General features: G+C 35.6%; 1 protein-coding gene across 6 annotated transcripts in view; it reads right to left on the bottom strand.

Annotated features, from left to right (window-relative positions):
- Rad51b (RAD51 paralog B) overlaps nt 1-24,267 on the bottom strand; it is a 564,635-nt gene that overhangs the window by 488,335 nt on the left and 52,033 nt on the right. The window contains exon 8 of one of the 6 annotated variants that reach the window (XM_078050106.1): nt 14,287-14,910. The exons of the other annotated variants lie outside the window; for them this stretch is intronic. Within the exon in view, the coding sequence (XP_077906232.1) occupies nt 14,863-14,910 (48 nt within the window). The 3' untranslated portion in view covers nt 14,287-14,862. Of the gene's footprint in view, nt 1-14,286; nt 14,911-24,267 lie in introns of those variants that run through there. 6 annotated transcript variants of the gene reach the window in all.

The following is a 24,267-nucleotide window of genomic DNA, read 5'->3' as shown; positions in this document are numbered from 1 at the left end:
CATATTAAAATTCTCTCTCTCTCTCTCTCTCTCTCTCTCTCTCTCTCTCTCTCTCAAAAAAATCATAAGATAAACATTAACTCATAAATGTTTATATTTAAATAACCACACTAAATGATATCTTATTTTGGCTTACTAGAGAGAAAACCTAATAGTGGTTTCCAAAAATGACATCAGCCCCCAACTATTTCTGACCATTTGTGATTTTTTCCTGGGTCACTATCTCTAATAATGCAGAGGCAAGATGGTATTGTAATTTAATTTCCTTTTTTTCATCTTCTTTTCATCATATTGCAATCTAAATTCAAAACAAATCTTAACACTTTGAAAACACACTTCAAAATTTTTCTTTTAGCAAAATAAATTAAGTGTATTCTCTGAGTTTAGAAAAATTTGATGTGTCATTCAAATAACTAAAGCTAAAACAGCCTATATTTGCCTATTTTCTGTTACTACAATAAAATATCTGAGGCACTATAACTTGTTAAGAAAAATAGTTTATTTAGTTCACAGTTTCAGAGGTTCAAGGGCATAGCACCAACATTAGCTCCTGGTGAGAAACTTATGGCAGATGGAGGAAACATGTGCCAGAGAGAGTAATCACATTGCCAGACATGAAGTCAAAGAGCAGTTCAGGAGTTAGGCTCACTCTTATAACTCACTTGCAAGAGAAGTAACTCAGGGTCCCACAGAACTACCCTAATCACTTCCAAGGACATGCCTCCAATGACCTAGGGACTTCCCACTAGCACCTACCTCTTAAAGATCCCACCATCTTCTTAACATTTCCACACCGAGTAATATTAAATTTCTAACACATGAATCCTTAGAGGACAAATCATATCCGAACCACTAACAGCACAGCCACTAATTTAGGTAATTTTGAAACTACCAATTAATAATCACACTGTACTTCGTAATTTAAAAAGTCCTTTTATAGATTGTAACACACAAATATATCTTCCTTAAATCTGTATAAAAGAGTGGATTCCAACATGGCAGCGGGCGCAGAGAGATCAAGCCTCTGACCTCTTCAGCTGTGCAGGCATAGGGAGTCATAAACAACCTAAATTCTGTTTGCTCAGGATCACTAGGCAATGCTGAGCTGACGTGGATCTGGGGCAAACAGTCTGGGCCACTCAGAACACACACTGAGCCCAGATAGGCTGGATTCAAGCTCCCATTCACCTGCTTCCCGCAGACAAACAGCTGTGACTCAGCACTAATCCATCCGGCTGAAACAACTGGTCAGCCCCTCTGATCCAACGGAGGTAAATGTCTACCAAGCCTTCATAGGTAGTGGCCACAGGTTTGAAACGGGGCTTGGGAGAGACAGTAAGGACCCACCCGTTGCATTGGTCACCCGGCAAAGGGAAAGGAACTGTCGCCATTTGCAAGAGATACCACCATGGCAGAGAACTGACGTCATCAGACTGCGGCAGAAGAGATAACTTCAATGAAACCTGCAGCTACAGGTGTGTAATTCCCTAGTCTTCCCTCTCCACACATGGGGAAACCTTAAGGGCCCCTCCCAGCTCCCCCAGACAGAGGGAATCAGACGTGGCGCGGGACCCACAGCTGAGGTTTCTTGCACCAGCTACCGGGGGCGTGGCTACTGGAGGGCAAGTAAAATTCACTGAGGATTCTCAGCCCCAAGCTCTACAAACTTAGGGTCTGAAGGAAAGGCAAACTGGGAGAGTGTGCCCAATCGTCCATGAAAACAGGGCTCCCGGGAGCAGCAGACCTGGCGTGTAGCCAGTATTGTGGTGAGCGGCACCGTGAGAGGGGCCTGGCTAGAGGAAAAGTGGGGGAGTGACTAGACACAAGAGGAGGCCCTAGGCACTCAGGATTGGAGACCCGCCCAGTCTGGGAGGAGGAGCTGCTGCACAGTGATTGGTTCCCGCCTATTGACAGGAGAAGCTTGGCCTAGTGGGCACAGCGCCACCTACTGGAAGAGAAGTTAATCAAACTCTAAGACTGCATTTATTAGGTTTTTTTTTTCTCTTTTTTTTTTGATTTGGATTTTTTCTTTCATTTTCATTTTTCTTTCTTGTTGTTTTTTTAATTTTTTTACAATTTTTTTTTAATTTTTTTTCTTCTAATTTTAATTTTAATTTTTTTATTATTATTATTTTTAATTTTTTTTCTTTTTTATTTCCTATTTTTTTTTCTTCTTTTGTCTTTTCATTTCTTTTCAATTTTCTTATCCCCCCTTCCTGGAATTCTACCTGCTTACTCTCATTCTCTTTAGTGACTTCTTCCCTTCCCTTCTAATACCTTTCCTCCCAAGCATCAAATAAATTTATAGGAGTAAACAGTAACTCAGCAGTCAAACAGAACAAGAAGTAACATGAGCAGCTTCAAAAAGCAAGGAAGAAAAGGAGTACAAACAATGCAGGACAGCCTAAATATTCAGGAGGACCTAGACTCATCAGAAAAATGATCATATAAAGAACTCAAGGAATACCTTAGACAGATGGAATGGAACCTTAAAGAGGATACAAGACAGCAAATTCAAGCAGCGAAAGAACACATTGAGAATGAATTACATAAACAGATAAAAGAAGAAGTTAAGCATCTTTATCAAGAGACAGAGATTATAAAAAAATAATCAAACAATAATTCTAGAAATGAAGGAAATGATAAACCAAATTAAAAACTCAATTGAGAGTATCACTAACAGAGTGGAGAGCAAGTAGAAGCCAAAACATCAGATAATGAAGACAAAATATATCATCTTGAAAAGAGTCTAGCCAACTCAGAAAGGATGGTAAAAAATCATGAGAAAAACATCCAAGAGTTATGGGACAACATAAAAAACCAAACTTACAAGTCATCGGGATAGAAGAAGGTACAGAGATTCAAACCAAGAGAATGCGTTACCTGCTGAATGAAATAATTACAGAAAACTTTCCAGAAATAAAAAAGGAAACAGATATACAAATTGAAGATGCATACAGGACATCGAGCACACAAAATCACAGTAGACCAACGACAAGACACATTGTTATGAAGATATCCAATATACAGAACAAAGAGAAAATATTAAAACCTACAAGAGAAAGGAGACAGATTACTTTCAGGGGTAAACCAATAAGGTTAACAACGGATTTTTCATCACAGACGCTGAAAGCAAGAAGGTCATGGAACAATATATTTCAAACACTGAAAGACAATGGATGCCAATGAAGAATTCTGTATCCAGCAAAATTAAGCTTCAGGTATGACAACAAAATAAAAATCTCTCATGATAAACAAAAGTTAAAAAAATTTGCAGCCAGAAAACTAGCATTGCAAAGCATTTTGAGCAAAACACTACACGAGAAAGAAATGAAAAACAATAACCAAAACCATCAGTAGGAAGTACCTTGGTAAAGACAGAGGGCAAGGGAAAAGATAATCATGGAGAAACAAACTAAATTTTTTAGAAAAAAGGATAAATAATCAAGCATGGCTGGAAGTACAAACAATATATCAATAGTAACTCTGAATGTTAATGGCTTAAACTCTCCAATAAAGCGACATAGGCTGGTATCATGGATTAAAAAAACAAATCCAACAATATGCTGCCTCCAGGAGACACATCTGATTGGAAAAGACATACACAGGCTGAAGGTGAAAGGATGGGAAAAAATATACCATGCACACGGTCCTCGTAAGCAAGCAGGGGTGGCCATCCTCATATCGAATAAAATCGACTTTAAGACTAAGTTAATCAAAAGGGATAAAGAAGGACATTATATACTGTTAAAAGGAACCATTCACCAACAAGACATAACAATTATCAATATTTATACACCAAATAATGGTGCTGCGACATTCATAAAACAAATTCTCCTCAAGTTCAAGAATCAAATAGACCACAACACAATAATTATGGGTGACTTCAACACACCTCTCTCATCATTGGACAGATCCTCCAAGCAAAAGTTGAATAAAGAAACTATAGAACTCAATACCATAATCAATAACCTAGACTTAATGACATATATAGAATATATCAACCATCATCAAATGGATATACTTTTTTCTCAGCAGCACATGGATCCTTCTCAAAAACAGACCATATATTATGCCATAGGGCATCCCTCAGTAAATATAAAGGGGTGGAGATAATACCATGCATTTTATCTGATCATAATGGAATGAAACTGAAAATCAATGAAAAAAGAAGGAAGGAAAAATCCTACATCACATGGAAAATGAACAATATGTTACTGAATGATCAATGGGTTACAGAAGACATAAAGGAGGAAATAAAAAAAATCTTAGAGATAAATGAAAATACAGACACAACATATCGGAATCTATGGGACACAATGAAAGCAGTTTTAAGAGGAAAATTCATCGCCTGGTGGTCATTCCTCAAAAAAAGAAAAAAAAAACAAATGAGCTCACACTTCATCTCAAAGCCCTAGAAAAGGAAGAGCAAAACAACAGCAAATGTAGCAGAAGGCAAGAAATAATTAAAATCAGAGCAGAAATCAATGAAATTGAAACAAAAGAAACTATTGAAAAAATTAACAAAACTAAAAGTTGGTTCTTCGAAAAAATAAATAAGATTGACAGACCTTTAGCCGTGCTAACAAAGAGAAGAAGAGAGAGAACTCAAATTACTAACATACGGGATGAAAAAGGCAACATCACAACAGATGCTACAGAAATACAGAAGACAATTAGAAATTATTTTGAAACCCTATATTCCAATAAAATAGAAGATAGTGAAGACATCGATAAATTTCTTAAGTCATATGATTTGCCCAGACTGAGTCAGGAGGATACACACAATTTGAACAGACCAATATCAAAGAATGAAATTGAAGAAGCCATCAAAAGACTACCAACCAAGAAAAGCCCAGGACCGGATGGGTATACAGCGGAGTTTTACAAAACCTTTAAAGAAGAATTTATACCAATACTTTTCAAGTTATTTAAGGAAATAGAAAAAGAGGGAGCTCTTCCAAATTCATTCTATGAGGCCAACATCACCCTGATTCCGAAACCAGACAAAGACACCTCAAAGAAAGAAAACTACAGACCAATATCTCTAACGAACCTAGATGCAAAAATCCTCAATAAAATTCTGGCGAATCGAATACAAAAACACATCAAAAAAATTGTGCACCATGATCAAGTAGGATTCATCCCTGGGATGCAAGGATGGTTCAATATACGGAAATCAATAAATGTTATTCACCACATCAATAGACTTAAAAATAAGAACCATATGATCATCTCAATAGACGCAGAGAAACCATTCGACAAAGTACAGCATCCCTTTATGTTCAAAACACTTGAAAAACTAGGGATAACAGGAACTTACCTTGACATTGTAAAAGCTATCTATGCTAAGCCTCAGGCTAGCATCATTCTGAATAGACAAAAGTTGAAGGCATTCCCTCTAAAATCTGGAACAAGACAGGGATGCCCTCTATCACCACTTCTATTCAATATAGTTCTTGAAACACTGGCCAGAGCAATTAGACAGACGAAAGAAATTAAAGGCATAAAAATAGGAAAAGAAGAACTTAAATTATCACTATTTGCAGATGACATGATTCTATACCTAGAAGACCCAAAAGGGTCTACAAAGAAACTACTAGAACTAATAAATGAATTCAGCAAAGTAGCAGGATATAAAATCAACACACATAAATCAAAGGCATTTCTGTATATCAGCGACAAAACTTCTGAAACGAAAATGAGGAAAAACACTCCATTCACAATATCCTCAAAAAAAATAAAATACTTGGGAATCAACCTAACAAAAGAGGTGAAAGATTTATACAATGAAAACTACAGAACCCTAAAGAGAGAAGTAGAAGAAGATCTTAGAAGATGGAAAAATATAACCTGTTCATGGATAGGCAGAACTAACATCAAAATGGCGATATTACCAAAAGTTCTCTATAGGTTTAATGCAATGCCAATCAAAATCCCAACGGCATATCTTGAAGAAATAGAGAAAGCAATCATGAAATTCACATGGAAAAATAAAAGACCCAGAATAGCAAAAGCAATTCTAAGCAGAAAGTGTGAATCAGGCGGTATAGCGATACCAGATTTCAAACTATATTACAGAGCAATAGTGACAAAAACAGCATGGTACTGGTACCAAAACAGGCGGGTGGACCAATGGTATAGAATAGAGGACACAGAGACTAATCCACAAAGTTACAACTATCTTATATTTGATAAAGGGGCTAAAAGCATGCCATGCAATGGAGGAAGGATAGCATCTTCAACGAATGGTGTTGGGAAAACTGGAAATCCATATGTAACAAAATGAAACTGAATCCCTTTCTCTCGCCATGCACAAAAGTTAACTCAAAATGGATCAAGGAGTTTGATATCAAATCAGAGACTCTGCGTCTGATAGAAGAAAAAGTTGGCTCCGATCTACATATTGTGGGGTCGGGCTCCAAATTCCTTAATAGGACACCCATAGCACAAGAGTTAATAACAAGAATCAACAAATGGGACTTACTTAAACTAAAAAGTTTTTTCTCAGCAAGAGAAACAATAAGAGAGGTAAATAGGGAGCCTACATCCTGGGAACATATTTTTACTCCTCACACTTCAGATAGAGCCCTAATATCCAGAGTATACAAAGAACTCAAAAAATTAGACAATAAGATAACAAATAACCCAATCAACAAATGGGCCAAGGACCTGAACAGACACTTCTCAGAGGAGGATATACAATCAACCAACAAGTACATGAAAAAATGCTCACCATCTCTAGCAGTCAGAGAAATGCAAATCAAAACTACCCTAAGATACCATCTCACTCCAGTAAGATTGGCAGCCACTATGAAGTCAAACAACAACAAGTGCTAGCGAAGATGTGGAGAAAGGGTACACTTGTGCATTGCTGGTGGGACTGCAAATTGGTGCAGCCAATTTGGAAAGCAGTTTGGAGATTCTTGGGAAAGCTGGGAATGGAACCACCATTTGACCCTGCTATTGCCCTTCTTGGACTATTCCCTGAAGACCTTAAAAGAGCATGCTACAGGGATACTGCCACATCAATGTTCATAGCAGCACAATTCACAATAGCTAGACTGTGGAACCAACCCAGATGCCCTTCAATAGATGAATGGATAAAAAAAAAATGTGGCATTTATACATTATGGAATATTACGCAGCACGAAAAAATGACAAAATCATGGAATTTGCAGGGAAATGGATGGCACTAGAGCAGATTATGCTTAGTGAAGCTAGCCAATCCCTAAAAAACAAATACCAAATGTCTTCTTTGATATAATGAGAGCAAATAAGAACAGAGCAGGGAGGAAGAGCAGGAAGAAAAGATTAACATTAAACAGAGACATGAGATGGGAGGGAAGGGAAGAAAAAAGGGAAATTGCATGGAAATGGAGGGAGACTCTCATTGCTATACAAAATTACATATAAGAGGTTGTGAGGGGAATGGGAAAATAAACAAGGAGAGAAATGAATTACAGTAGATGGGGTAGAGAGAGAAGATGGGAGGGGAGGGGAGGAGAGGGGGGATAGTAGAGGATAGGAAAGGTAGCAGAATATAACAGTCACTAATATGGCATTATGTAAAAAATGTGGATGTGTAACCGACGTGATTCTGCAATCTGTATTTGGGGTAAAAATGGGAGTTCATAACCCACTTGAATCTAATGTATGAAATATGATATGTCAAGAGCTTTGTAATGTTGTGAACAACCAATAAAAAAATAAAATAAAAAAACAAGCAGAGAGATGAAAAATTGTGCTGTATATATATATTGGGGTAAAAATTGGGAGTTCATAACCCAATTCAATCTAATGTATGAAATATGATATGTCAAGAGCTTTGTAATGTTGTGTACAACCAATAAAAAAAATAATAAAAATTTTTTTAAAATCTGTATAAAAGTACTTTGCAAACCTCTTAGTAATCTAGCAATATATTATTATTCATCTATTAAAATTATTAGTGCTAACATTAAGTCCTATGATGTAGGAATGTTTATCTTCTTTCTCCATGTAAAGATAATAAGGTTAAGAAAGGAGAATTCACTGCTCCAGGACCACATATCTAGTTTCAATGCATTTAGTACTTAAATTCTTATCTCCTGACTTGAAATTCTAGGTGCCTTCTACCACATCTTTCTGTCACTATGAACATTTAATCTTCAAAGTGTGATTCCCAAAGACTGAAAAAAAAAAAGTGAAAAGAAATCTCTATTGTTAGACTGTTAATTCCAGTGCTATAGATCAGGCTAATCCCATGTTATAGGGCAATCCAGTAAACTAAGTATCATATGACCTAACAAAAGGCAAATTTATTACAATATAGTCTAAGAAATAATACTAACGTTAGTGACTTTAAGCTAGAAGCATTTAAAAACTTCATATTATAGCAATTTCAGTATTTCGTTAAAATATCACCTTTGGTCCTGATAACTATGGGCATTGCTTTATTCTAGTTCAGGTCAGAACTGTCCCTTCTTCAAACATACAGTATATAAATACACAAAGAATTCTTTGAGTCATGATGCCTATAAAAACTACCTTAAGTTTTAAGTTCCTAGGAACTCTTAATTAAATTCCTGAATAACCAAGTTTACTGGATACATCTCACAATACAACGAAACTTGTCTCTTATCCAGTCACAGCAAGTATTCAGTCTTCATGAAACCTCAAAGCAGAATCTTAGGAGGCTGTCTCTATTTCAGGTGTTTCCCAAGAGAGGACCAAAGTATAAGTATTTAGATATTACTTTACTAAGACAACATACTTATCACAGGACTTAAGCTGCAAATTTGCCAAAAAAGCTCAAAAAATCTTTAACATATTTATTGACAGATAAAAGACCTTAATTAAGACCCTTAACAAAAAAATTTTAAAAGACCTTTAACAAACATTTATGATTTCATGTAGGTGAAAAAGCAATCAAAGTTTTTTCAACTATTTCTTCAAATATTCCTCTTACTTGAATGTATTCAAATATTTTGTTACCTGAAATAGTGATATTACTAATACAGAAACACATCTATAGTTATACTTCCAAATGGCAATCAATGCACAAAGGAAATTGTGAGACTTTCCATGGAAAAGAGCTTAGAAGAAAGTTTTGAAAGAGTTTTAGTACTACACTAAAAGTCAAGCGAGCAGAATACTTCTGACTGCTATTATTAGGAAGTCTCGTTCTACTATGATAATATATGTATTAGATAGATCTAGGTTCAAACTCTCACCTTTCCACTTACTAGCCATATGATTCTAAGAAGGCTATTTACCCTTATAAGTTTCAAGTCTTCAACTATAAAAAGGGAATAATATAGCACACTTCACAAGTTATTTAGAGTATTAAATGAAAAATATTTAAATGTGTTCATATTTGAAATGGAACAAAAGTACTTATAAGATGTAAGCATTTATTGCTAACAGCATTTTCAACTTACAGAATATCCAAATAAACTAAAAATGCCAATAATCACTTGTTTTGCCAGTAAAAACACCATAAATGCTGAGATACTAAATAAGGTCCCTGACCTTATTTAGAAGGAACTCCAAAACCCAAACAGTTATGATCACAATTTAATTTTAAAAGGAGCTATGGTTCAAACAAATAATGGTAAGAGCAACAAGAATCCTTGCTCTCATTTTTCTGTTATATCCATCAAAACAGCCTTAGTATTAAAAAAAAAACTATCATTTAATTTAAATATTTTACTTCCAGTAGGACATTTCCCAGAGAGACTAAATCACCAGTAGAAAAATAAAAATGAAAATAAGGAGAAGTAAAATTAATAAGATTATTTCTCTTTCAATATCAAAGATAAACAGAAGGCAAAAAAAGGAGGAAATACACAGTTCAAATGAGAAAAATATAACTCTTAATATCCTCTATTTAAAGTACCTTAGTTGTACTGGAAGACATATAAACCTTTAAAACACAGCTATTATATATTTCCATGAAATTATCACCACAGTCAATACCAAGAATATATTCCTCACTTCTTAAAGTATACCCACACCATCTTTTTTTTTAATTAAAAAAAAATTAGTTATAGAGGAACACAATACCTTTATTTTATTTGTTTATTTTTTTATGTGATGCTGAAGATTGAACCCAGTGCCTCATCTATACTAGGCAAGCAATCTACCACTGTGTGACAACCCCAGCCACCCCCCACTCCCATCTTTTTAAATTTTATGCGCGTATGTGGAAAGAAAATAATACCTACTCCCTAACAAAATTTAAAGCATACAACGCAATATTGCTAACTATAGGCACTATATTCTACAGTGCACCTCTAGGACTTACTCATCTTCCCTATCTGAAACTTTGTACCCTCTGATGAATACCTTCCCATTTCCTCCCCATATCCTGGCAATCACCATTCTACTTTACATTCCACATACAAGTGGAATCATGTAGAAATATTTCATTTAGCATATTTATCCATGTTGTCACAAATTAGAAGAATTTCATTTTTAATATTAATTTTTAGGTATAGTTGGACACAATACCTTTATTTTATTTACTCATTTATTGTTATGTGGCACTGAGGATTGAACCCAGGGCCTCACACTTGCTAGGCAAGTACTCTACTGCTGAGCCACAACCCCAGCTCCAGGATTTCCTTTTTAGGCTGAATAATATTCCATTATTTGTATGCCACTCTTTTTTTAATCCATTCATTTGTTGATGAATATTTAGGTTGCTTCTATGTCCTTACCACTGGTAATATTGCTACAATGAACATGGGAGTATAAATCTTTTCAAGATCCTGATTTTAATTCCTTTGGATATGTGCCCACAAGAGGGAGAAGTGGGGTTGTTTTAACAAATGGCAGTTCTATTTTTATTTTCTAAGGACTGCCATATAGTTTTCCATAGGAGTTGTACCAATTTATATTCTCCCCAACAGTTTATACAAGGTTCCCTTTTCTCCTCAACACTTTTTTTTTCCCAAATAGCCATTTTAACAGATGTGAAGTGATAACTCATTATGGTTTTGAGTTGCATTTCCTTGATAACTAAAAATATTGAAAAGTTTTTCAAATAACCATGTTAACCATGTGTAGGTCTTCTTTTGAGGAATATCTATTCAATTTCTTTCCCCTTTCATACCCACATTTTTTTCATCTTTCTCCTCCTTTTATTTATTTCTCATTTTGCTATTGAGTTGAAGGATTTCCTTACACATTTTAGATATTAACCCTTTATCAGATATGATTTCCAAATATTTCCTCCCATAAGGTGTTTTTTATTTTATTGTTATTTCCTTTGCTGTGCAGAAGCTTTTTAGCTTGATATAGTCCCATGTGTCTATGTTTGCTTTTGTTGCCTGTGTTTCGGAGTCTTATTCAAAAAGCAACTGCCAAAGCCACTGTCAAGAAGCTTTTCCCCCAGTACATTTATTGATTGGGTTGTTTGTTTTGGTTTTGGTTTTTTTTTTTGCATTAAGTTTTTTGAGTTCTTCATATATCCTAGAGATTGGTGCTCTATCTGATGTGCATGTGGTCAAAATTTGTTCCCATTCTGTAGGCTCTCGCTTTACCTCAATGATTGTTTCTTTTGCTGAGAAGAAGTTTTTTAGTTTGAATCCATTCCATTTATTGATTCTTGCTTTTATTTCTTGTGCTTTAGGAATCTTGTTAAGGAAGTCAGGCCTAATCCAACATGATGAAGATTTGGGCCTTCATTTTTTTCTGTGGCGTAGGGTCTCTGGTCTAATTCCTAGGTCCTTGAGTCAAGTTTTGTGTATGGTGAGAGATAGAGGTTTAATTTCATTTTGCTACATATGGATTTCCAGTTTTCCCAGCACCATTTTTTGAAGAGGCTATCCTTTCTCCAATGGATGTTATGGCACCTTTGTATACTATATCTGTATTTATATGGATTGGTCTCTGTGTCTTCTATACTGTACACTAGTCTACATGTCTATTTTGGTACCAATACCATGCTTTTTTTATTACTATACTCTAGTATAGTTTAAGGTCTGGTACTGTGATGACTCCTGTTTCACTTTTCTTGCTCAGAATTGCTCTCAGAAGAAGATATACAACTCATCAACAAATATATGAAAAAATGTTCAACATCTTTAGTAATTAGAGAAAGGTAAATCAAAACTACTGTAAGATTTCCTCTCACCCCAGTCAGAATGGCAGAACAACAATAAGTGTTGAAGAGAATGCGGTGGGGAAAGGTACACTCATACACTGCTGGTGGGACTGCAAATTGGTACAACCACTTTGGAAAGCAGTGTGAAGATTCCTCAGAAACTTGGAATGGAACCACCGTATGACACAGCTATCCGACTCCTCAGTCTATACACAAAAGACTTATAAACAGTATATTATAGTGACATAGTCACACAAATGTTTATAGCAGCTGAATTCACAATAGCTAAACTGTGAAACTAACCTAGTTTCACAATGGAATATTACTCAGCATTAAAAGATAATAAAATTATGGCATCTGCAGGTAAATGGATGGAACTGGAGAATATTCTGATAAGTGAAGTAAGCTAATCCCAAAAAACTAAAGGCCTAATGTTTTCTCTGATTAGTGATGGAGCGGGGGAGGGGGGGGATGGGAAAAATGTTGGATTGGGCAAAGGGGAGGATGGAGAGGGGTTATGGGGCAGGAAAGATGGTGGAATGAGATGGACACCATTACCCTAGGTACATGTATGATTGCACAAATGATGCATCTCTACACCGTGTACAACCAGAGAACTGAAATGCTGCACTCCATTTGTGTATGATGAATCAAAATACATTATGCTGTCATGTACAACTAAGTAGAACAAATAATAATAATAATAATAATAATAATAATAATAATAATAATAATAATAATAAAAGAAGCTTTCCCCTGTTTTCTTCTAGAAGACTTCATGTTTTATGCTTTTAAGTCTTTAGCCCATTTTTTATTGATTTTTGTATAGGTATAAGATAACAGTCCAATTTCATTATTTTGCATGTGGATATAAGTTTATATACACATTTATTTATTAAAGGCTTTCCTTTTCCCATTGTTGTGTGGAGCAGCCTTGTCAAAGATCAGTTGACTGCTGTATAAGTCAGTTTTCTGTTATTATTTTAAAAATACCTGAAACTGAGTGTTTATGAGAAAAGAGTCTTTTAGCTCATAGATTTGGAAGCTGAAAGTCCAAGATCAGGCAGGCTTGGTACATGTCTGGTCTCTGGTGAAGGATGGCAGATGTCATCATTGCAGGTACACATGGGGAAAGAACAATCATGCAATCCCAGAGCAAATGGGAGTGGCCAGGCATGTTCTTTTTATAACAACCCTCTCACAAGAAACCATAGTCTAAGAACTACCTTAATCTCCTCTGACAGCAGCATTCTGAACAATACTTCAAGACTACCTGCTATGCTCCACCTCTTAAAGGTCCCATCATCTCTTTTTTTTTTTAAAGAGGGAGAGAGAGAGAGAGAGAGAGAGAGAGAGAGAGAGAGAGAATTTCAATATTTATTTTTCAGTTTTCAGCGTACACAACATCTTTGTTTGTATGTGGTGCTGAGGATCAAACCCGGGCCGTACGCATGCCAGGCAAGCACGCTACCACTTGAGCCACATCCCCAGCCCCCCATCATCTCTTAATACCACTAAACTGAGAACCAAGTTTCCAACACATTAATCCTTGGGGGACACCCTCAAACCATATCCAGAGCACAGAAACCACATATGCATGAGATTATCTTTAGGTTCTCTATTCTATCCAATTAATCTATTTTTATGCCACTAACATATTGTTTAGGTGTTTTGGGGAGCAGGGTTGTTTGGTTTAGTTTTTTGAGACAAAGTCTCATTCTGCAGTGTAAGCTGGTCTCAAACTCCTAGGCTAGAGTGATCTTCCCTCCTCTACCTCCTGAGCACTGGGATTCAGTATCATGTTTTGATTAGTGTAGCTTTGTACCAGAAATCAGGAAATATAATGCCTCCAACTTTGTTCTTCTTGATCAAAATTGTTTGGGCTATTTTGGGATCTCTTATGCTGTAAGACTAAAACTCTGCCCAGGTCTTAAAACTCTATTAAAACTTTGAGAAATACATTTGTTGACCTAATAAACACATGAAAATAGAAACAATAATACTAGCAAGTTTTCAAAAAGAAGGATTGCCAAAAATTAACCCCTTCTCAAAGGGGAGAACTAAAGAATATTTTTTTAAAAAAAGATAAATCTTTAATAAAGTGAAATTAAACACAACATATACTTGGAAAGTAACTGTATTAACTCAGTACACATCCAAGAAAGACAATAAAATACACAATGATATCAAGCAAAGTAACAACCTGTTTTTGAAAAACATAATATCCAATGACTAACCTCCTACACAACCAAGTTTGTATTTCAAACTGTTTATCTGACTCTAATGAAACAGTGAACTGTTAGTGATACTATTCAAGATAAGATTCAATTTCTCTATAGTATTTTCTTTTGATAAACAAAAATCATAAAATAGAATATCATCTGACATTATTACACTTTTAAACAAGTCAGTATAGTAATACTGTGTATAGAGCACTGATGTTAAATTCTCACCTTGATCACAGCTTGATCATCAGTGATCACAATTTTGTTCAATGATGTCTCACAAAAAATGCTGCATCTTACTAAATTACAAGTACAGAGCTTTCAAATTGGCTATGAATCCTCTACACACAATTTTTTTTTATAAAATGGGTAGGAAGAGAGACACCAGAGTTTTAGTTTCCAAATATCTTTTCACTTTTTAGAATGAATATTAGAATGTGTTCTAATTAAGTAGTATAAGAATAAAATAGAGAGCCTGGTCCAGTGGCACACACCTGAAATCCCAGTGGCTTGAGAGGCTGAGGCAGGTAGATCATGAGTTCAAAGTCAGCAGCAACTTAGCAAGGCCCTAAGCAATTCAGTGAGACTCTGTCTCTAAATAAAAATATAAAGAAAGTTACGGATATGGCTCAGTGGTTGAGTGCCCCTGAATTCAAACCCTGGTACCAAAAACAAAAAAATAAGAATTAAATAGGCAATTAGTTAAATATGCATTTAAGAAATACAACTTGAAAAAATATGATATAATCATTCTATAAATATTATTGGAGACCACTTCAATAAAGAATATTATTAAACATAGGCGGTTATGGAGGGTATATGAGGACATAGTTCTATTTTCAGGGAACTTTATAATATAATAGAGCTCATAGATGTATAAATATTTGAAGGCACTGCAAGGCAAATAAATGATTACAATTCCCATTAGAAGTTAAGACCATTTGAACTATAAAAGAAGATAGAATCAATTAGATTAAAATAGTGGTACCAAAAAAATATATCTCAAGAAAGATATAAAACTTCAGAACTCTGGAATGAAAGATTAAATTTAGAAAGGAAGAGATGAAAGAGGAAGATATCCACACCTAGTAAAACAGAGAGAGGTAGGGGAAGACCACCATCCTCCACAGACAAGAAAAGATAAGGTAAGAAGAGTAGGTTTGAGCCAAGAAAAAGAAAATTCCTGCGTATCATATCAAGAATTTAGATTCAATCATTTAACAAATATTAATTAAAGTGCCTATTATGTGCCATACACTGTCCTAGATGCAAATGACACAACTGAGTCAATTCATTTTTCTGTCCTAATGGTGCTTATAGTTTAGTAGTTTTATTTATATGTAATATGATACCCTACAATGCTTCTGAGCACAATAGGTATGTGACCTGAAATACACTTTGGAAAAATTATATAGCAATGGTAATTACCAGTCCATTATCTATAAAGAAAAGAGAGAAGCAGATCAATTAAAATATTGCAATAAGAGTCCAGGATAGAAGTGGCAAGTGATATTATTCAATAATCCAAATGATTTGTTGATCAGCCTTAGATAAATTACCTTATTTCTCTGCATCCCTGTTCTCACTAGAAAATAGAAGATTGCCAATGAGTCACACTATTAAGATCTTCAATCAAAAAATTCCACAGCACATCAAGGCACTGTGTGTTATATGTAGAGTAATATTAAAGACTAAGTGCTGCAACTCACTTTCATTTCTAAGCTTGCAACACAGCTTTAGAATTATGCATGTCCTTTATCAGTTTAACCACTACTTGTCTCCAACAGAGCACTTTTTCTGAGCAAGACTGGGAAGTAAGGGTCAAAGTTAGACACGATATAGGGTTAACTATAGACTATGAAGGTTTGTGCTACTGTCCTTTATTTGTAATCTGTAGTCCCAAGTAAAGGACAGAGAGGGAGGTACCTGGCTACTTAGGTATCTGTTAGAAATAGAAAAAGAGCAGTAGACAAGATACTTATTTTATTCTTCATTATACCACAGTGAGCTATTTGTCTCGACAATTAATTTATTTAAGAAGACTCAAAGGCAAAGTCCATGTTTTATTCATCTTTATGATTTCATCGTGCCTAGCACAGAGCTTTAGACACAACTGCTGAAGGCAGAACTGAGAAGATGAAGAGAGGCTAAAACCAAAAAAAATATGAGTTAAATAGGTATAAGAGGGTTCAGGCAATAATACAACCAGCAACAAAACAGCCAGAAAGGGATACAAAGTGAATAAGACATGATTTTTTTCCTCTCTAGGCACTTTCAGCCTAGAAAAACTATTAGAAGGAAAAAGAAAATTATACTAGGCATGTAGAATGAGGTAACTACTAAAATTAATAATTAATTGCTACCTTTTACAGAATACACCAAACACTGTGTAAAGAACATTACAGACATTATCTCATTTAATCCCCACACCCCCATGAGTCAGATATTATTATCCCTATTTTTCAAATAGGGAAACTTAGAGCTGGGATAAATAACTTACTCAAAGTCATAAAATTAGCAACAGTAGAACTCTGACTAAATCCAAAGCTACCAGGAACCATAGAGATGGGACTGAAGCTAGTTTTAAGCACCAGGTACTATGTGTATTTCCAAAGTGCAACCAAAAAGATTTGCAAAGATGAAGAGCAGTATTTAAATTGAAGAGATATTAGACCATATGATGACCAGAGAAGAGTCAATCCATCAAAACCAGGTCCCCTCTCCCCAAACAGAGAAGAGTCAATCCATCAAAACCAGGTCCCCTCTCCCCATACAACCAGTGGACTGTCTTGTGAACTTCTAGAGCCAACTAAGGCATGAAAAAGTATTCCATCTTGCTCTCCATCTTTTTAACTTTCTATTCTGAAATAACTTGAGATCTATCACAAAATTGTAAAGAGTACAGAGTTCTCATATGCCCTCAAGCAGCTTCCCCTAAATTACCATCTTACATACCATAGTATTATTATCAAAACCAATGAATTAAGATTGATATAATACTATTAACTGAATCTTGCCAGTTTTTAACAATTCTAAATTTAAAAATCATAATATCACTTGTACCCACAAATATAATTATAAATTGCCAATATATAATAAGACATAATAATTTTAAACATAAATAATTCAAGCTGCCATAGATACTCTTTTATATATCTATTGGTGGCCCTGTGTGTCAGGGGTCCCCAAGATTACCCTCTGTTTTAGAAGGTTTACTGGAAGGGACAGAAAAGCTATTAACTCAGTTATGGCTTATTATACCCAAAAGATAAAGATGAAAACCAGCAAAGAATCTAGGAATTAGACCAGAGACCCTGTGCCTAACAGAAAAAAAAAAAAAAAAGTAGGCCCAAATCTTCTTTATATCAGATTAGGCCCGACTTCCTTAACAAGATTCCTTAAGTACAAGACACAAAATCAAGAATCAATAAATGGGATGGATTCAAACTAAAAAGCTTCTCTTAGTAAAAGAAATAATCAATGAGGTAAAGAGAGAGACTACAGAATGGGAGCAAAGTTTTACCACATACACATCAGATAGAGCAATAATCTCCAGGATATATAAAGAACTCAAAAAACCAAATACCAAAAGTACAAATAACCCAATCAATAAATGGGCTAAAGAACTGAGCATACATTTCTCAGAAGATACACAACCGATCAACAAATATATGAAAAAATGCTCAACGTCTTTAGTAATTAGAGAAAGGCAAATCAAAACTACTCTAAGATTTCATCTCACCCCAGTCGGAATGGCAGTTATCAAGAATATAAGCAACAATAAGTGTTGGAGAGGATGCAGGGAAACTCTTACATTGCTGGTAGGACTGCAAATTGCTGCAACCAATCTGGAAAGCAGTATGAAGATTCCTTAGAAAACTTGGAGTGGAACCATCATTTGACCCAGCTATCTCACTGCTCAGTCTATACCAAAGGACTTAAAATCAGCAGAGTACAGTGACACAGCCACATCAATGTTTATAGCAGCACAATTCACAATAGCTAAACTGTGGAATCAACCTAGACACCCATCAATAGGTGAATGGAAAAAGAAACAGGTATATATATACACATTGGAATATCACTCAGCATTAAGAGATAATAAAATTATGGCATTTGCAGGTAAATGGAGGGAGTTGGAGATTATCATGATAAGCGAAGTAAGCCAATCCCCTAAAACCAAAAGCCGAATGTTTTCTCTGATAAGTGGATGCTGATCCATTTTGGGGGGTGGGAGGAGGAGCGCAAGGGTCCCTGGGAAGAATGGAGGAACTTTGGATTGGGTAAAGAGGGAAAGAGAGGAGGGGAGAGGGCATGGGGTAGGAAAGATGGTAGAATGAGACAAACATCATTATCCTAGGTACATGTATAATCATACATATGAATGATGTTACTCTGTACAAACAGAGAAGTAAAAAACTGTGCTCTATTTGTATACTATGAATAGAAGTGCATTCTGCTGTCATGTTTAACTAATTAGAACACATAAATAAATAAAAATAAAAATAAATTTTAAAAAATCAGCAAAGGGAAAAAGAACATGACTAAAGTCCTGGAGAAACCAGATCCATACAAGTTTTTACACGTCTTCTCCCAGTGCTATTGCATGGATGTGCTTAATTGTGTCAATAATGACATGCAGCAACACACACAAAGTGATAGCAACCAAGAAAGCTGTCCCAAACCTTGGTGTCCAGTACTTTTATTGGGGGTCAGTCACAAGGCACATGATGCCTGGATAACTGACCTCTCCTAGTTAGACTCCAGGCCCCAAAACAAAATGAATGTTCACCATAAATCATATTGTTTGCATAAACTATCTGATCAAACTGGTACCTTTGGCTCTAAGCCTTCGGGCATTCAAAAATACTCTTATGAGGCAGAATATTCGAAGGGCTTGAGTTCATCTCCCTAGAGCCAGCCAAGGATCAGTCCTAAAGAGTCCTTTCTTGGAAACTTGCTAGATTTGTGCAACCCAGCCTCCACAGTTAACCTTTCCTGCACAATCTGTGAATGTATTTCTGGGCTATCCCATTCATTTTAAAAATAGCACAATATAAGATTATTTGGGGTGTACCAACACTAACTTACCCAATTATTTACTCATTAACCTTAAATGTGTTTCTAGCTATTAATCAAAATTAAAAGCAAAGTTTCAGAGTCATAAACAGATACACAAAAGAAAGATATAGTTTTTCTAGAATTCATTATCATTAGCTGATGAAATAAAGGTTAGTCTAGATGTAAGTTTCAGGCCCCTAAAGAAATAAGGTTAGCTTTAAACATTCCAATTTTAAATAAGAATGAGCGAACAAGAAAGCATTTATGGAAATGAAAAACAATTCAGAGAACTTTTCTTATTGCAGAACTCCTATTGTGTTTGCTTTCAGTAATTAATATGAAAATAAATAGAGTAAAACAAAAATTACATGATTCTGGAAAAGTCATAGAATACTGTTACCACTCAAGAGTTGTTTTTTTTTTTTTAAGGGCTTCCTTATTTATTTATCTAGGTCTAGAATTTCTATTTTACAGAGTAACTTCATTAGATTTTCACAAAAATGTAAGTTCTAAATACTCATGTTTATGGTAGGACTAAATGTAAACAATGAATCCACTACTATATATAATTATAATGCACCAATAATTTTTAATACAGATATCCTCAAAATATTAGTATAGATATTTTATAATGGAAAATTTCCACAAAATATTAACAAATATGTCTGTTTCCAATCACATGATTTTATTAGTACCTCTTTTACTGTCAAGGACTAATATAGAAAAGAGCAATACTAGACTTAATTTTTTAAATATTTAATTGATTTGAGTTTTTAAATACATGACAGTGGAATACGTTACAATTCTTATTACACATACACAGCACAATCTTTCATATCTCTGGTTGTATATAAAATATGTTCACACCAATTCATGTCTTCATACATGTACTTTGGATAATGATGTCTATCACATTTCACCATCATTGCTAACCCCCTGCCTCTTCCCTTCCTCTCCCACCCCTCTGCCCTATCTAGAGTTCATCTATTCCTCCCGTGGTCTCCCTCCCTACCCCATTATGGGTAAGTCACCTTCTATCAGAAAAAACATTCGGCATTTGTTTTTGGGGGATTGGCTAACTTCACTTAGCATTATTTTCTCCAACGCCATCCATTTACCTGCAAATGCCATGATTTTATTCTCTTTTGTTTCATTGTGTATATACAAAACATTTTTAAATCCATTCATCTACTGAGGGGCATCTAGGTTGGTTCCACAGTTTAGCTATTGTAAATTGTGCTGCTATAAACATTGATATGGCTGTGTTCCTGCAGTATGCTGTTTTTAAGTCTTTTAGGTATAGACCGAGGAGTGGGATAGCTGGGTCAAATGGTGGTTCCATTCACAGTTTTCCAAAAGCCTACATCTTGGGAGTAAATTTTTATCCCTCACACATCAGATAGAGCACTAATCTCTAGGGTATATAAAGAACTCAAAAAGCTAAGCACCAAGAAAACAAATAAACTAATCAATAAATGGGCCAAAGACATGAATAGACACTTCTCAGAAGAAGATATACAATCAATTAACAAATAAATGAAAAAGTGTCATCATCTCTCGCAATTAGAGAAATGCAAATCAAAACTACCCTAAGATTTCATCTCACTCCAGTAGAATGGCAGCTATTATGAAGACAAACAACAATAAGTGTTGGCAAGGATGTGGGTGAAAAGGCACACTCATACATTGCTGGTGGGACTGCAAATTGGAAAGAAGTATAGACTTAAAATTTAAATGTATCCTTGCCCATGTGAAGATCAAATAATGTCACCTTTCCAAAACAGAAGGAAGTTTTATAGTAGCTCAAATAGAGAAAAAAGGTTGGAAAATTAAGTCATCACATGAACTACAGTAGGGAGATTATATATATATATATATATATATATATATATATATATAAAACATTCAAAAGAAGCTGTTAGATTGGTTAATTATGTAAATTATAAGCAATAATTTAACAAATTATCATCTGTTACATTAAATTAATATAATTAATTTGAACATTTCTGTGTTGCTCATAAACACTAAACACCTAATGGTTTCATAAGTATGGTTTATTACAGAGGATTATTAACTAATCTTACAATTCTATGTATTTCTATGACAATAACCCTGAAGTCAGCAATAGAGGTTCAGGAGAACATTATCTACATTTAAAAGAGGTCAATGCCTCAAATTAGTATGATAAAACATTGCTCTGCCCTATCTAGATTTCGTCTTTTCCTCCCATGGACTAGAGTAGAGGGTTCTCTTATGCTCCCTACTAACTACTTAAGATACTGGGGAACCACCAGCCCAAGGTCCTAAATCTAGGAAGAAAAGTCAAAATCAGAGGTTGGCGAATTAAGATCCATGGATCAAACCTAGCCCTTCATTTGGTTTTGTAAACCAAGTTTTATTGAGCCACACTATATCCATTTGTTTATAACCTGTCTACAGCAGAGCTAAGTAGTTGCCACAGAGACCAAATGACCCACAAAGACTAAAATATTACTCTCTGGCCCTTTACAAAAAACTCTGCTGAACTTTAGCCCAGCAGATCTAATAGGGTAAAATGAGAATGGCTTCATGGGTATCTGAAAATTCTAGAATAAATAAATAGGAAATAAAATATTACTGTTTCTGGAAAGGATACAAGACAACAAAGTTCTCTGACCTATAAAATGCAAGTTATTAAATATTAGATAAAAGTGTCCCTTATAAGTTTGTTTTTTAGGTACTAGAGATAGAACCCAGGGGTACTTTACCACCAAACTACATCCCCAACACTTTTTATTTATTTTGAGACAGGATCTTGCTAAGTTGCCTAGGCTGGCCTTGAACTTGAGATCCTCCTGCCTCACTCTCCCAAATTGCTGGGATTACAGGCATGTGCCATCGTACCTGAACACAGCTTTTTTGACCTAATTATTTGTTAAACTGTGTTTAAGGATAAGTACATTTAATTCAAGACAACAACCAGTTGTGTTTTTTTTAAACCAAAAAAGCATCGCCCTTTAACTTCTCTAAGGATCTGATGAGAAACAGGTAGGTATTATACCACTGGTCAAAGGTGAGAATTATTATTTCCATTTTATACATTAGGAAACCAAAAAAAAAAAGGAAAGTAATTAAGCACAATTATACAGACAGTAGGTAGATGAGTCTGAGTTTTGTTCCAGATCTATCTGACTGTAGGAGAAAATTCTAACCTCAAATCCTCCAGAAAGTAATAATTACCTTTGATATAACATCAACATAACATGATTTTTCAAAGACACTCTTTGCTGACATAAAAAAAAGTTGTACTTACTTACCTGAAATCCTGTGACCTAGGATACTAGATATCATTACTAATTGCATACCAAAACAAAATTACACCCAATGTAAATATGTTTACTATTAAAGAACACACACACACACACACACACACACGAGTTCTAATATATACATTTTTTGAAATAGAAGTTTTAAAGTATAAGAAATAGAAGGGAACAAATACATAAAATTTTCTCACATTCATAAGTTTAGAGTTAGGACAGACCTCTATAACTAAACATTAACAAGAGAAGTACAAGCAAGTTTATTAATACATGTAATATACATCATGGAGGAGAAAAGCAACCCTCAAGCAGTGGCTTGGAACATTGCCTTAAATAGTATTTTAGCAGCTCTCTCTGCTTTCCAGCTGCCACAAGGTGAACAGTTTTCCTCTGCCACACCCTGCCGCAGTCTGGCTGGGCACAAAAATCACGAGCCACCACACACCTTGTAGCTTCAAACAGCAACTCTTTATTCCCGAACTCACACCCGCCCTCTACAAACACGTTCTGGGGAAATCCACCTTCTTCTCCAAAAAATCCCATACTCCACCAGGCTTTGAATCCCAAATACTTTCTGAATCCCACAAGAACTCAACCGGAACTCAAAGGATGCCTGAGGCAGCAGGATATGCCCTATTCCCGGCAGGGTACACCTTAAACCTGGAACCACCCTAAACCCAAGGATTGGGATACTCCCTAAAACCTGATCCGCCCTAAACCCAGATCCACCCTGGTCCTTGAGCAAGGTCACCTTACTCAAGCATACATGCAATGTCACAGCGAATGTCCAAGGCAAGTCCATTTCCACGAGTCCTTCCTCTAAGCAACATGGGGTACGCTGGCAAGGAAATTTGGATGCGACATTCCTACTTGGCAATGGCTCTCAGCAACACCCTTCTACCATGATGTCTGCCTCACCTCAGGCCCAAAGCAATGGAGTCAGCCAACCATGGACTGAAACCTCTGAAACAGTGAGCCAAAATAAATTTTTCTTCCTTTAAGTTGTTTTCTCAGGTATTTTGGTCACTTACACAAAAAGCTGACTAACATAGTACTGAATTCTGTATCTATGTTTTTTACTACAAGTACCTACCTATGATAACATCTAATTTATAAACTAGGCCCAAGTAAATAATTAACAATAATAACTAATAATAAAGTAGAACAATTGTAACAATATAGCATGGACAAGGCCTTGGGTTCAATCCTTAGCATCACTAGGGGGCGGGGGGGCGGGGGCGACAAAGAAAGAAAAAACTTTAAAATGCTGTCTAGCTGGTTGGGGTTAGCACATTCTGTCTTTCAACTTTTTTCTTTCTCCTTTTTCTTTGTGGGTGGTGCTGGGGGAAGTGTCAAGTAGGTAGGTACTCTACACTAAGTTATAACCCCAGTCTTCCAATTTTGACTCCTGTTTCTGAAATCCCTCCCTATAGATGCTGAATCTGCAAGTCAAAGCCTTGGGTTTTCCCCAAGGTCCAGCAGTTAAGGGGATCCACATACCTGTGCCAAGGGAGATGTCAAGTGCAGATGTCACTGTTCTCCCTCTCCCCCTGAAGAGCTGCTTCTGGGGGAGGGAAGGATAGAGTTG

The sequence above is a fragment of the Ictidomys tridecemlineatus genome, chromosome 5 (genome assembly GCF_052094955.1).
Source record: "Ictidomys tridecemlineatus isolate mIctTri1 chromosome 5, mIctTri1.hap1, whole genome shotgun sequence".
Taxonomy (NCBI): Eukaryota; Metazoa; Chordata; class Mammalia; order Rodentia; family Sciuridae; genus Ictidomys; species Ictidomys tridecemlineatus.
This window is presented reverse-complemented; position numbering and strand designations above follow the sequence as displayed.